Here is a 15,079-nt window from a genome sequence, read left to right as displayed (position 1 = left end):
TTAGGAAGGATTTATTATAAAAAAAGCTTATTTGCAGAAAATAAACATTAATTAGCAATTATTATAAAATTTATTATAAAATTTATTATAAAAAAAGCTTATTTGCAGAAAATAAACATTAATTAGCAAATTAAATAATGAATACATGCTATTCTAATATAAACAATCAAGCTTCGTATGTATTCCTGATTTTAGAAATTAAATTTCTCGACTATACGAATACTTTTTGAGCATTTAAACAATACAATTTTTAATTTTCGCTTGTTTTTCAGACAATACATTTTCTATAATTAATACACATTTTTTTGATATATGTAATTTTAAGAAACACACAGTCTAAAATTTATTCTTTATAAATAAATTACCTAAGAAATGATCGTCAAACGTCGAATCGACATCAAATTGATGTTGAATTATCGTATTAAAATATCGATTTATTCAACAACTCATTTCTCATTTACTTTTTAAAAATAAAGTTCTTTTAAAAAACATTTTCTCTGTACGATATATAATACTTTTTGCACTCACTGTATATTTAAATTTTTAGATACTTCAGTAAAATCATTCTTTTATGTTTGAAGTAACAAGCAAAATTTATTTTAATACTCAATTAATACTCAAAATTTATTTTAATAATCAATCAATAGAAATGAGTGAATTGACGTAAGATTTATAAAAGGAAAGAAGATAATTTATAGATATGTGATAATTTTATTCTAACTTTATCGTCATCGTTCTACATTGAAAGTGAAATATGTAATAAAAATTTGCAGAGAAAAAGGGAAATCGGTGGCGAATCAGTAAATATTGGCGTAACATGACGAGTGAACGTAAAAGCGAGCAGCTTAAAATAAACTGGTCACTGCTATGACTAATATATTTGCCGTGCGAGAACGAAAGACTTTCCAGAAATTCTAAAACGCGCTAGCGGAACGAACGCGGACGCGGACGCATCCAATTTGTTTCGCTCGTTTCGAGGCAGCATTAATGCATGCTTCAACACAGCGTGATCGATATCGCAAGACGAGGAAAGAACTCGGCATCGTACGAGGAAGCTATCATAAATGTCCGAGGCTGACACGCATCTTTAATCCCCTCCCCCCTGTTTACTCGAAAATAACTTCATCTAATTTTCAAGAGGCCAACGAAAATCGTCGGAAGTGGAGCTAAATTATGGGAAGCGCCGTCACGTACTCGCGTTTCTCAACTCCGTGAGTTTCTATCGCGGAAAGCAACTCGCTTCACCGAAAAAAAGATCTGATAATTAAGTCTACATAATTATTAAAGCTTTGATGAAATAATTTTAATCAAATGTTTGTTAAACTTTAGAAGATCTATTTTTAGAATCTTACAGAGAGCTTTTTTCTTATGTAAGAAAATGGACAAATCAGAATTTTCTTAATCTATTATCATTCTAATTAAGATTCTGATTAATATGGATTAATAAGAATTTTTGATTGATGTCGTCAGAATTTTCGACCATTTTCAATCAGAAATTTTTCTCCGTATTGTTATAATTTAATAATTCATTGTATTTCTTGCCTCAAAATATGACCTTGTTTCATTTTGAAGCGCTATTATAGTACATAATATTATTATACGGCTTTCCGGTCCTATTAAGGTTAATCAAAACTAACGAAACGCTAACTTTACTTTTCTGAATATTACTTTATTCTTCTAATTATTACAAAACGATTGATTATACTACTATCATGTTTAGTAATATTTAATATTGTAATATGCTAAATAAAATACCTTTAGCAGCAATTATCGGACCTTTTTTTCAGTGTCTGTGTGATGCATTATACAACATGTGCACATCATGTGATACGACACTCTGCGCAATTCGCGAAATAAAAGATATCGCGATTTAAGGTCAGCTTATGCGCTGACGATTTGGGTTCCGTCCATCCATCAGTTTTAGAAATATCGACACGCGCGAATGCGATTACATCCGGCAGTGTAACTCCTGAAATATTGCGAAATCGTAAACATCGGTTGTTACCTGTAATCACGGCAGAACCGACGAAAGTAAACGTTCAAATATAATTCCCGAGATATATTACAGTTTGGTTTATCCGATGGCCTTGTTATCATGATGGACTTGTTATCATGATAAACATGATGCGTTTATCAATAGCTAGAACAGAATTCGGTGCGCTGCTCTTTTCGAGATAAGGCGACCCAGTGACGTTTCCCGATCACGAAAATTCAATCAGCTGATATCAAAGTCATATACTGTAATATTAGTCTATGGGACGCGATTTTTTTTTCTTCGTGTACTATACTGATTGAAAAGAACAATAATTAATTTTTGAAACAATTTCACAAGAATAGAAGGAAATAAGAAATAAATTCAATAATGTTGACACAACGTAATTTCTAAATTCCAACACTTTCTTAAATAAACAAAACGATTAAATCAAGTTATAGATAAAGAGCTAAATTCAGATTCACTCTACGCAGTTTCTAATGACTCTTTATATTCGTCGCAGATCGAGAACTTCCACGATAACTTCGAGATACGTTCGGAGAATCTGAGAATGATCGATCAGGAACTCTTTGCTGGCATTCATTTGTAACATCGTCACTTTCCGTGCCGGCCCTGCGTTGAGTCGTATGAAAATATCAAAAGTGCACAAGGCCGCGTGTCGCGGTGATAATCTTAAAACGAATTAATCGTCTCGTTTAGCCGTAATCTCGAGAAAAGCAAATTTAATATGCCATAGCGAAAGGGTTAACGAGCTCTGCCGAGCGCGACTTCGCGACCGAGGCGCGATGCAAATTGGATTAGCAAACCGCGCGATATTCCACCTGTTACGAATACTGGCATACCAATGGTATTACAGTAAAATTAGATGCAATAAAATGGAGGTATATACCGATTAAAGACCCGATTTTCATTTGTTGATTAATTTCTGGTTTAACTTAACCTGATGACAATATAAAAATCGCACTTTTCTATGTATGATCAATTATCAAACTGATGGTTTTGTAATGTGAATGACTTTTAGGCACAATTTTTTACTTTCTGGTTAACTTACGATTTAAATTTAATCTGATAATAATGTAAAAAATTGTGTTTTTCTATGTTATTATATGATTATTACTAACTTGATGGTTTTATAGTGATAACTTTGGAAGTTATTCACTAAAATCATCAGTTTAGTGATTAAACATAATTAGAAAAAAAATTAGATAATGTAAAAATAGAATTTTTACATTATCGTCAAGTTAAAATTCGTTTTCACAATATATACGGTTACCTAAAGAGTTAAAGGTTATCAAGAGATTTATTAATGAAATTTATTCATGAATTTCTTGGTAATCTTTAATCTTTAGGTAACCATATACTGTGAAAACGGGCCTAAGTGAGGTTAAATTTAAAGGCTTATGGCTTAGCACCGAGACACGCGTCTCCTGAAACCACAAGTTGACCAGAAAATGAGAAATCTTGCCTAAGTTATTCACTATATAAAACCATCATGAGTTTTATGATTAATTATAACTAGAGAAACATAATTTTTACATTATCATCAGATTAAGTTTAATCAAAAGTTACCAGTATGAAACTATTAGTTTAGTAATTAATCATAAAGTTAGAAAAACTTTTTTAACAATTTTTACGTTATCATCAAATTAAGTGAGATTATGTAAGACTAAACTACAAGTTGATCAGATAATGAAAACGGGATCTGAAAGGTCTATTCTATGCGAGAATAATCTCAATCGTGCTCGGTGTCACGATACTGAGCTACGCATCTCACAGAGATATCTCGTGGCTTGAGAAACGGAGAAACGCTTGTGTTATTTAACACGTAAACAACGCGCAGCTAGAACAGAATCTCATAAAATTTCTTGAAACTTTGACTTTCGTTCGCCAATCTGGACTTGATTAAATCAATTGGCTCGTAAACAACGATAATATCAAATTCTTACGAATTATATTAATTCGTAAGAGATATCTTTGGCAATTCGTATAAGAAAATCTGTAAAAGATTCTACATCAGTCTCTTTAAAATTAAGATTTTCACTTTCGCTCGTCGCTCCTAATAAAAAATATAGTAAGTAGATTTAATACCATGTTTATGTTATAATTCTCACCATTTTGTTATCAATATCGTGTGGATTTAATATCATGAATTTAAGATAACAGACGTTGCAGAAGTTATGATCGAAACAGTTAGAGTCAAAATTGGACACTATAAAGAAATATGAGTGTTTTAACACTACAGTATATTATATATTAATTCTCATGTTAGTATTTATATCAACATCAACATGATGTCGATATAACGTTTAAATCTTAAAAAAACATCTTGAAATTTACACCATGTTGATGTTAATATAAATATCATAAAAATTATATAAACACCATGTGGTATTAAATCCAGTTTATATGTATGTTTCTATCAATACCAACACAGTATGGATTTAAAATCAATTCTTTTAGTATCAAATGTATCATGTCGGTGTTAATATAAACTAGGATATGGCAATATGTTTTAAACATGTTTTTAATTATTTAAAACATGCTTAATCGACATGTTTTAATGTGTTTTCTATATATATTATTTACAGCATGTATAAATAACTAAAACATGCTTAAAAATAACACAATGTTTTGTTCTTAAAAAAAAATGTTATTTTTTGCCAACCGTAATAAACACCAATACGACGAGAGTTATATATGATGTTAAATCAACACTCGTATTTTTTAAAGTAAATTCAATTCTGACGCTATCTGCTTCGACCGTAATCGCTATTTCAAAGCCTGTTACGTTGCATTTTTTCCTCCCTGTATCTATATCTCACGTGTTATGTCTCGACAATGTAATATGGCACGCCGGGACGTGTGAACGTATCGCGCGGTTAGCCTCGCTGGCTTGCTCGCTCCCGCTGCCACGAGATAATTCTGCCCGGTACGATAATTAAACGCACGATGTGTTTCTCGAGGCGCGTATCGATTCGCGTCGCGTCGGGTCCCCGTATATCTACCAGAGTGTCTCTCTTCCTCGGAACCCGCTCTATAATAATCCCCGAAGCTCTCCACGAGGAATGACCTTCGAACCCGCGCGTCGCGTTTATCGCGATGAATAAAAGAATTATATTACCGACACGCGCGCTATCATTCGCGCCACGCGCGTAAAAAATCCAGTAAACATATTGTAAAAGAAAGAGGGAATGAAACCGAAAGAAGAGGTCTTATCGAGGAATTATCGAGAATCGAAGATGCGACGCATTTTCCTTTTTTTTTTGTCGACTGCGGAAAGAGTACGGCGTATCGTGAGATTATTGAGAAATGAACAAGAAATGTCGATTACAGGACAGCACTTTGACGTAATTAAACTTTCTTTCTTCTCTGTCTGCGTTATCTCTCGAGCGCATCGGATGGTTAATTGCTCGCTCTTTGTGGAAGGAAAAGGACCGTCTAAGCGCTAACCTATCAGACCCCGTTAGTTTACGCGCAAAGAATCCCTCTTTCTCTTTCAAGTTTAGGAAAGAACAGTCTTGCTAAAATATCTAGAAAAGCTACAAATCTGAAAATAATTTTATTAGTCCAAATAATTATGTAGGGTGCTAATCAAGTTGCCAAAGTGTCGAAACTTTTTGCATCATTGCTTACACATCATATATGATTACATCCCTTTAATGGTAATGAATTTTCAGAACGGATCCAGGAAGGTGGAGTCGGATCTTTAACAGACAATATGCGTGTCTAAGGCCACTTTTCGTAATATACGGTTATCTAAAGATAAAATATTACCAGGAAATTCATGAATGAATTTCATTGAATCTCTTAGTAACATTTAATTTTTAGATATCATACATGTGAAAATGAGCTTAAGAGATGTCATAAAGATATCATAAAACGTTTTTTTAGATCAAAAAGATGTGTAAAAGACATCATAAAAAGATCTTCTAGAGTCTAGAAGATCTCTTTATAATGTCTTTTACAAATATTGTTTAGAATCTAGACAATACGTATTGTCTTGTCGTCTGAGTTTGTTCAGTTCATCTTTCACATGCTCAATATACAAAATGGATAAGAAAACAAATAATATAAAACTTCTGTTTATTTATAGATAAGAAATATAATAAAGTTTATTAACTGATTTTAAATAATTACAATAAAAAAAACGCTTTGAACACTTGATAAAGTAGTGAATCGCAACTCTGATGTCACAAAAGGATATTTTGACGATCTAATAAAATCATTTTAAGATCTGTATTTAGGTACTAATTTTGTAGATACTTCAACAACATTGTTCTTTCTGTGCAGCAACAGGTACATTAAATGAGATCGCCATGTTTCGTGATAACACTACAAATCCAATTTTTTCCAATGTTTTCATAGAATAAGTATTTTCATATATGAATATATACTATGCGTGATTTAGTTTTCCATATAAAAAATTACACTACATTACACATTATATTTTAAATGTGTAAATCCATTTATGTAGTATAGTGTTATTTTTACACGGAAAATTAAATCACAGAAAGATCGGTTTTGCTGGAATATCTAAAAATTTAGTTAGATGCAAATCTGAAATAATTTTGTTTGGATCATTAAAATAATTATGCAAGATGCGTAATTATTAATTATAAACTGCTTATATACCTAATGCTTGTATTACACTATTGGTTGAAAATTGGGTCTGCATTCACGTTTGTGTCTCCTGACCAATTAGAAAAGGCTACTGGCCAGCAATTCCTTTCTTCTGATGCCATTACAGACATTAAAATGGTTGCGTTCAACAAAGAAAGTAATTTTGCAATTATTGTAAAATTCTTTAATATGATTGGTTTATATATTTAGATCCAGTGAAGAATTAAACGCAAAATCAATCATATTAAAAAATTTTACATAACAGTTGCAATATTAAAACTTTTTTGTAACATTATCATCAACGTTTAAACGTTTTATATAATTATTTTAATGTTTAATAAAATTATTTTAATGTTTAATAAAATTATTTTCAGATCTGCATTTATAGCTAAATTTTTAGCTTATAAAAACTTTAAAAACTGTTCTTTTTAGTATATATGAAGATATTTTATCACATACTTGGATTTATAATGAAACTATCTATAATCGAATTATCAGTGGATAATCTGATATCAGTTCTAAGCATGCCATTAGTAATCACTGAATGAAAATGGAATCCCTATCTAATTAACCTTATATAACTCTAATTAACCTTACTTTAGTACATATAAATTTACTTTATATGTACTTTTTAGTAATATAAATTCAATGTATATGATATTGGAAGATTGGAACTGACATGCAAATAACGATATTTTAATTATATAATATCCACACTTTCTTTCTTTTTCAGTTGAATTTCGCTTTTATCCAGTACCAAATATATACCACTAGATAAATCAATTATCCACTAATTCAGATTTAGAGAGAAAAAAAATATCCAAAAGATATCCACGTTGGAGCAGCCCGGTGACTCGTCGATAGTCACGATAAAAATTCTCCCATTGCCAATCGGAGTCGACAGAGAGTTCGCCGATGTGACTGACCTTCGCAAATCCCGTCACTGAAACTGCGACCGCCGTCGCATTTTCGTTGCCGTTGCATGACGAAGGTATGCGAAATACATATCGACCCGTGTTAATACGTACGTCAGTGCGGCGCGATTCAGCTGGTGAATATATAGAGACTGTCGTCGACCGCTTTATTTTTACGCGCGTGCTAAAGACGCTCTATCACTTCGTTCGCCTTGCTTCGAATTCGCCGCGTACGACGGACGAGTGTGACGTCTCAATTAACATTCTTCGTTGTCCTCCACTCTCTTTCTGTATCCCCTCTTTCTGTCTTTTTCTCTCTTTATCTCCGTGGTTCTGAATTCCTTTTCGACAAGGGGACCACGGAATTCGAGGCGAGTTTCGAATGAAGACCCGAGAGATCTCTTCTCGAGAATGGCGCTCTATTTGTAGAACAGGGAACAAAGGGAATAAAAGCAAGAAAAAATAAAAAGATATAGAGAAAAATAGTAAAGATATAAAGATGAAAAAGGAAGGAAAAGCGAAGAATAGAAGAGTCTCTGAAATTCTTGTATCCGAACTCGCAGTCTCTTATGTTCTCGGTTGCACCATAATAATCAACGTTATGAAAGTATTATTCACGCATGTTATAAGAACAAAAAAACAAAGAAAGCTTCGTTTGAGAACTAGAGACCTTATTGAAAAATTTTAATAAATATTTCTAATTACAATTACATTAATATTATTAATGCAATTATTTTATAATGTAATTATTAATGTAATTATATTATTAATATCTTAGAACATGTGAATACACAACTAATTAGGAATTTTTCTTATCAGTTGTATAATTACATGTTGTTGTAATTACATTACATGTTATTATAATTGTTACTGCTAAATAATAATAATAATAATAGTTCTATTAACAAATATGTATAGCTGGCAACCAAAACTGACTATATAATGAAAGTTATTATTACTATAAAAAAAACTATAAATAATATATTACAACTATAAATAATATATAAGTTAAATATTTTTGAGACCATATCACAGTTAAATCTAGAGTATCAAATTTAATCTAATTTAAGCGTTTTTCACTGGCAAAACTCGTACACATTAAATCTGAATGTAAAAGTGAGATATTTCAATTAATAAAATACCCAATGTATATTTTATCAAATAGCAGAATAAAATGCATTGAGGATTTAGCGATTTAATTCGTTTCTATATTTTTATTAAACATACATTTATACGTCGATTTGTGTACAACGGTTTTAAAGCGCACTGACAATGAATACGCACAAGCTCTGTCAGTGAAAAACGCTATATCATCACTGCTCTTATTAAATATATTGTTAATTTATACTAAAACGATAATTAAATTTGACACTGTAAATTTAATAGTACATGGTTGTTCCAAATATTTAACTAAAAAATATTTAACTAAATTGCGTCATAAGATCTCTAATTCGAACGAAATAATCAGACATGATATCAGCGCTTCAGTAACGGCGGAGCATGAACCGCGCGATTATTTCACAAATAAATAACAAAGGCAGGTGTAAACGAGGTGTCTTCGAAAGCACGATGGGGAGGGAGTCGGAGGGACAGAGAGAAAGAGAGCGCGAAAGAGAGAGGGAGGGAAAACAAAAGGAGTAGCGAACGTAAGCGAGCGAGCGAGCGGGACGACACGCTCGCTCACGCTCGTCCACGCACGAACGAACGCATACGCGCAAGCGCCTACGAGTCAGCTGGTTAAAAACAGCTGTGGCCGAAACGTCGACAAAGCGGATGATTTCGAGACGGGTTAAATGTCCGCCGTGCGATAATAAATGTACGCGGGCGAGTTTTTTCTTTCCCAACATCTAACTTGCTACTCTCGCGAGTTCTTGCCAGCAATCGCCGGCAATAAATGTCGATTATCATGGTGATTATTGTTCTCGATAAGCGAGCCAGCGATTCGCTACATGCACGCATACATTTATAACGTTGGGTACAGAGCGCTGAAAAAAAAACTGAATGCACGAGCTTGCGAATTGATAGTTAAAAGACAAGAGGTCAGACAAGAGTTTTTTTTTTTAATTTCAATAAAAGTTTAATAGTCTATAAAGAAAAATAATGGAAAAAGGTTTTTATCCTTAATGAAATCGCTTTTCTTTATAGATGTCCTTGGTTGAATTCTTAAATTTTCATGAAACTTTAATGGTCTATACAAAATGAAATGAAAACGTTTGATTTTTAATGAAATCATTATTCTTTATAGATTTTAAGTTGAATCTTTACTTTCTATGCAACTTTAATCTACAAAAAACGATCTATGTTTAATGGAAATATTTCAATCTTTTTAATGAAATCATTATTCTTCAATATTCATAGTTTTTCCGCCGATACAGATTTACTTATCATCTTTTTAATTTAAAAAAGAAACAGGGGGAAAATTTTCCACAAATATAAGACCCCTGAAAGACTTTTAGATTATCATTTAAACAAAAACAACTAACGAATTCTTATCTTTCTGTTTACACCAACTAAACGTTAATGGAAAGGAATTTAAACGCGACGGTCGATCGTGCCTACATTGGATGTCAAAATTAGAAAACTAGAAATTAAAATTACGAAACTAGATAATGACTGCACACTCCAAAAAAGAAACATAGATTTTTCACGTATCAGATCAACGCAAAAGGTTCGTCACATTTGTGAAACGAAACATTCGGAAACAAAGCATCAACACAGAATCAAGGTAAATCATCTATGTGGCATAGTCCTTTTCTCATTCGGAAAGAAATGTTTTCAATCTTCTCTTCACAAAGGGAACTCCAATTCTCTATCATCATTCAATAAAACAGAACTCGGTGGAAAGATGCCAAACCTTTTGCGTCGACTCAATAGACCAAAAGGATCCCATCGCGAGCGAGAGGTCTACTCTCGCGTAGCTTTTCAGCACCCTGTATAAAACACACGCACGAAGGCAGGCAGGCAGGCAGGCAGGCAGGCAGATACATACACGCACAAAGAGACGCGCGCATGCAAAGAAGAGGCGCATTCGCGACTCGCTCTCACGTGTGCGCCGCCACACAACATAGGTATAGAATCGCACGAGGTACTTATCGGACGCAGCATAGAGGAAGGGGGGAAGTGGGGGGCCTTTCATAAAGCAGCTCTCCAAGGATACAGTTTGATAACGTCCGTGTCCATGCGTCGCTTGCCGGCGCTGGGGGACGACATATTTATCGGTGCTGCTCGCTCGTCGGCGGTGCTGAGTTCGGCAGGGGCCCTTCCTCGCCCCGCGGCGCTCCTGGTAGCGTCCTCCACCACTACCTCTCCTTCCGCCGCCTCCTACCGCTGCGCGTGGATCAGCTGAGCCCGACAGGCACTCCGTCGTGCCCCGGGAGGGCCCTCTGGACAAACGCCTCGTCAATTATCCTTCTTCAGCGAAGGAACAATTATCCTTCTTCAACGGCCAACTCCTGCGGCCCTGTACTTCGGCACTCTGGTGACGCGCACTTCTGTCTCCAACGTTAATGTAAACCGAGCTTATATTCAGCGCACTGAACGACCGAGAGACAGAAAAAGAGAAACAGAGAAAGAGAGAGAGAACGTTAGTAGCGAAGAAGGGAGCGCACGGATATACGAAAGGGGAGAAAGAGAGAGAGAGAGAGATGCACACGGACGTTGCGCGACGGACGAAGAGAAGGAAAAGAGATAAGAAAAAAATAAAGACGGCACGCTCGTAAACGCAAACAATCAACCAGTTGATCGACAGATTCCTTCTTCGAAGGCTCGCCCTGACGAAGGGCGAGTAACGCGAGGCGAGGTGAGATTCGCGAACGATCGACTTCGATTCGACGCGGGTGAACGCGATGTGGAACAATCCGCCGTGAGGTGAAAACTGCGTTCGTCCGAATGCTGCGCTGCGTTGCGTCCGTCTTTCTTTTCTTCCTTTCTTCGTTTCCCTCCTCCACAAAGCGCGCTGTGAGCGTCGCGTGTGCGTCCTCTCCCTCTCTCTTTCTCTGTCGTTGTATATGTGTATATAAACGATTCGTGCGTCTCTTTCTCTCTCCCCTCGTTCGCTCTCTGCCCGTGGAAGAAAAATCTCAAGTACTACCAGAGGCGAGAAGAATTGTTCACCTTCTCTTTTAAAGGGTCACCTCCTGCTCCAAGTACTCCTCGCGTGGATCAGGCCAAGGAAGCCACAGGGAGGCTAGAGGATCATTTCGTCAACGTCGATGACGAGATCGTCGCGCACGTCAACTGCCCGTGTTCCTCTCACTCGCGGGTCGCTTTCTCTCTCTTTCTCTCTCTCTTTCTCTCTCTTTTCTTTTCTTGGCTCGCGTGCGCGTATACACGGAAAAAACCGTCCCCGTCCTCCTGCCAGAGAGAGAGCCTAACGCTAACCGCCGTCACGTAAACGCCTGTTCCTTCTCTCTCTCTCTCTCTCTCTCGCGCGCGCGCTCCCTCGCTCTCTCTCTCTCTCTCTCACTCTCTCGTGCAACCCGCGACCTGTCAATCCACGATCTTCGCCACCATCTGATTGCGTTCTCGTCGCTTGCACACTGGACTCTCCTGGCTCAACCGACGCTGCTGCCTCCGACGAGCGACGACAGCAGCGCTCGGCGCGTGCGCACCATTTCTTTGCGAAAATCTCTCCAGCTTCTCGAGTGAAGTTATCCGAATTTCCGAACAAATATATAACACGTCGCCATCTTCCATCGCTAGCCGTGCGGCGGGTATTTTAATTCTTTATAACCCGGATTTTGAAATCACTTACTAATCTTATATTTATATCCTGTATTTGATATGAATACTAATTAGTAATTTTCTATTAAATTCTCTTAATTTCGGAGATACATGTAAACATATACATGATATGTGTATTTAGTTAATCATTTTGCATATTGTATCATGTTTACTACATCATTCTTTAAATACATTGCTAAAATTAAGATAATTTTATAGAAAATTACTATGCGCATCAAGTACTCAGTGTAAATATATTGATATTGATTTAATTTTAAAAACAATTTTTTACATAAATTATATAAATTTTTTCATAGTCACGAAACAATTTTGGACTTAAAGGATACCGATATTTGTGAAGGAATAATTTTGCCTGAAATATATAAGAATTTAACCCTTACAATACATAGTACAATTTGGTGCCTCATCTATCCAAATATGGGTCACTAGAATCTTCGTCCGTTTTTTTACACCTATTCAAAATTTAGATTCAAAAAATGTTAACATACTTTCAATTTTCTAGAATAAATATTGATTTCATTTTGGAAAATAATAAAATGTGGTATAATTATTATAATTGCCGAAAGACTCAAAAAAACTTACACGAATGGAAATCACTCAGCCATTAGTGATCCAATCTTGTACGGTAAGAGTTAATTAGGTACAAATCCGAAAATTATTATTTTTGTTTACCATCAAAATAATTATATAATAGGCTCAAACTGCAGGTGTTAGAATGTTAAAATTTTTTGCAGCATTGACTGTTCAACAGAATAAATAGCTTTGCTGTTAATTGTTTGACAATTTTTTAAGAATATATCAAGTGTATAGTCTTTGTAACAAATGATTGATTGAAAATTTATACCTTTCATATAAAAATGAATATTATATACACATGAAGCAATTTAATAAGGTCTATACAATAACACAATTTTACAATTTAAATTAAAAATTGCTCATATATCTTAATTATTTTTTTTAAATATGTCTATTGAAAGAATTTTTTGTCCAGTTTCTAAACTTCGCCAAATTTTTTGTATTACTTTTGAATATAAAAAATCTGTAATTTTTTCATAATTTTTACATTTTGTTAAAAACGTATAATAAATCTTTAATATATGAATGGTTTTATTTATTAAGATTTAATGAAGAATCTATCATATATTAGAATCTCTTGATTATTTAAAAAATTTTTTAATTTTTTAATTTTTTAAATTTTTTATCTCTTTCAATTTTTTATTTCTATTAAAGAATCTACAAAGTTGCAAAATTCTTTAATTAATACAATTGATTTTGCCCTTAGTTCTTCATTGAATCTAAATGTATAAACAATCATATTCAAGAATTTTACAACAGTTGCAAAACTGCTTTCCCTGCTAAAAGCAATCGTTGTCACACGGAATGATTTTGCTGAAGTAAATTTCGTTAAAATAGATCATCAAAGAGTGATCAAGCATGATAAACAATGCTACAAAATAAGTTTTGACATTTTAGCAATTTCCATAAATTTGAACATCCATAATTATTTTAACGTTCAAACAAAATTATTTTCAGATCTGTATTTAGCTAAATTTTTAGATATTTCAGCAAAATCATCCTTTTGCTTAAATGCTTAAGCATGTCACTATTCATTGGAATCTATGCTGAAGATTCCGAATTAAAGATTAGAATTTGACTAGTCAGATAATTTTAATTTTAATCTGTGTTATTCTGATTGACCGAATTCTTCAATTCATAATCCTTAGTGTAGTGTGATATATACTTTAAATGTTCTACTTAATTATTTTGATAATTCAACGCAATTATTTTCAGATCTTTGCTAAATTTTTTAATATCTCAATAAAATCTTCTTTCTGTGTATCTTTCAATGTTCCTTTCGGTACTTGAATATAGGATAGATGTTTATTAAATTTGTCATATCGCGCAAAATGACTACAACAGATTCGTTTATTTAAAAAGTGTATAAAAATTATATAAAAATGTTACGAATGCAAAGCGGTGTACAGTGTTATCGTCGAGATTATAAATACTTATAAATACAATTGCTTTCGATACAATACATAACTTCGTTTCTTTTACATAACGTCGAAACGGTATTGATTATCACTGAAACCATTAGAAAATCTTGGACTAATGATTGAGTCGCTACTTGATTAATAACGTGAACTAATTATTTTTATAAAGATAAAAAATAATCTTCTGTAAATCTCCGCTTATGTATGTCTAGTTTAAATATCGCTACATTATTTGATTAATATCCACTAGCATGAAGACGGTATACGGAGAAAAACTCTATTGCACCTTACTTATAAGACGCTATTTTATAGTCAGTGCCTATATAATAAGTACTACATTAAGTATGTCGATATTATACGTTAAGTACATCCACATTTATCTAAAAAATATCATTAAACACAGTTTCTGATCTAATTTTGAATAACAGATTTGTGCAAAAGTTCACGCCTTGTATTCCGTAGCGTATCTAAAGTGAAAGACTTGCATTAATACTTTATATATATATATATATATATGTATATATATATAACAATGTATATAATAAAAAACTGACTTTATTGAATGGGAGGCTTAAGTAAGTTGGCACATACTTTCTGTATGAAATTGTTACTTTCAAAATGCATGCCGTGGTAAATCATGAATGAGTTCTTAGTACTATCAATCATGATCAAATATGGTCGTTACAAATGATAGATGAATGCCCAATAATGATATGTATGTAATATATAATGTATACGATGTAGTAAGATATCATACGAGGCTTCTTTATAATTCGAATTACAAAGTAAAAACTAAATACGTTCTCTCTCTCTCT

At 33.7% G+C, this 15,079-nt stretch overlaps 1 protein-coding gene across 3 annotated transcripts in view; it reads right to left on the bottom strand.

Annotated features, from left to right (window-relative positions):
* The window catches only part of LOC108687057 (ubiquitin-conjugating enzyme E2 H), a 55,499-nt gene extending 43,411 nt beyond the window's left edge, over positions 1–12,088 (bottom strand). Inside the window, exons 1-2 of one of the 3 annotated variants that reach the window (XM_018192664.1) lie at positions 11,641–12,088; positions 10,685–11,060 (exon numbers count right to left, since the gene is read on the bottom strand). In XM_018192664.1, the coding sequence (XP_018048153.1) occupies positions 10,685–10,737 (53 nt within the window). In that variant the 5' untranslated portion in view covers positions 10,738–11,060; positions 11,641–12,088. The remainder of the gene's footprint in view (positions 1–10,684; positions 11,061–11,640) is intronic. The other 2 variants (XM_018192665.1, XM_018192667.1) reach the window with 2 other exon arrangements.
* Positions 12,089–15,079: the final 2,991 nt, after the last annotated feature.

This window comes from Atta colombica, unplaced genomic scaffold (genome assembly GCF_001594045.1).
Source record: "Atta colombica isolate Treedump-2 unplaced genomic scaffold, Acol1.0 scaffold198, whole genome shotgun sequence".
Taxonomy (NCBI): domain Eukaryota; kingdom Metazoa; phylum Arthropoda; class Insecta; order Hymenoptera; family Formicidae; genus Atta; species Atta colombica.
Note: the sequence above shows the minus strand (reverse complement) of the source record. Positions and strands in the feature narration are given on the sequence as shown.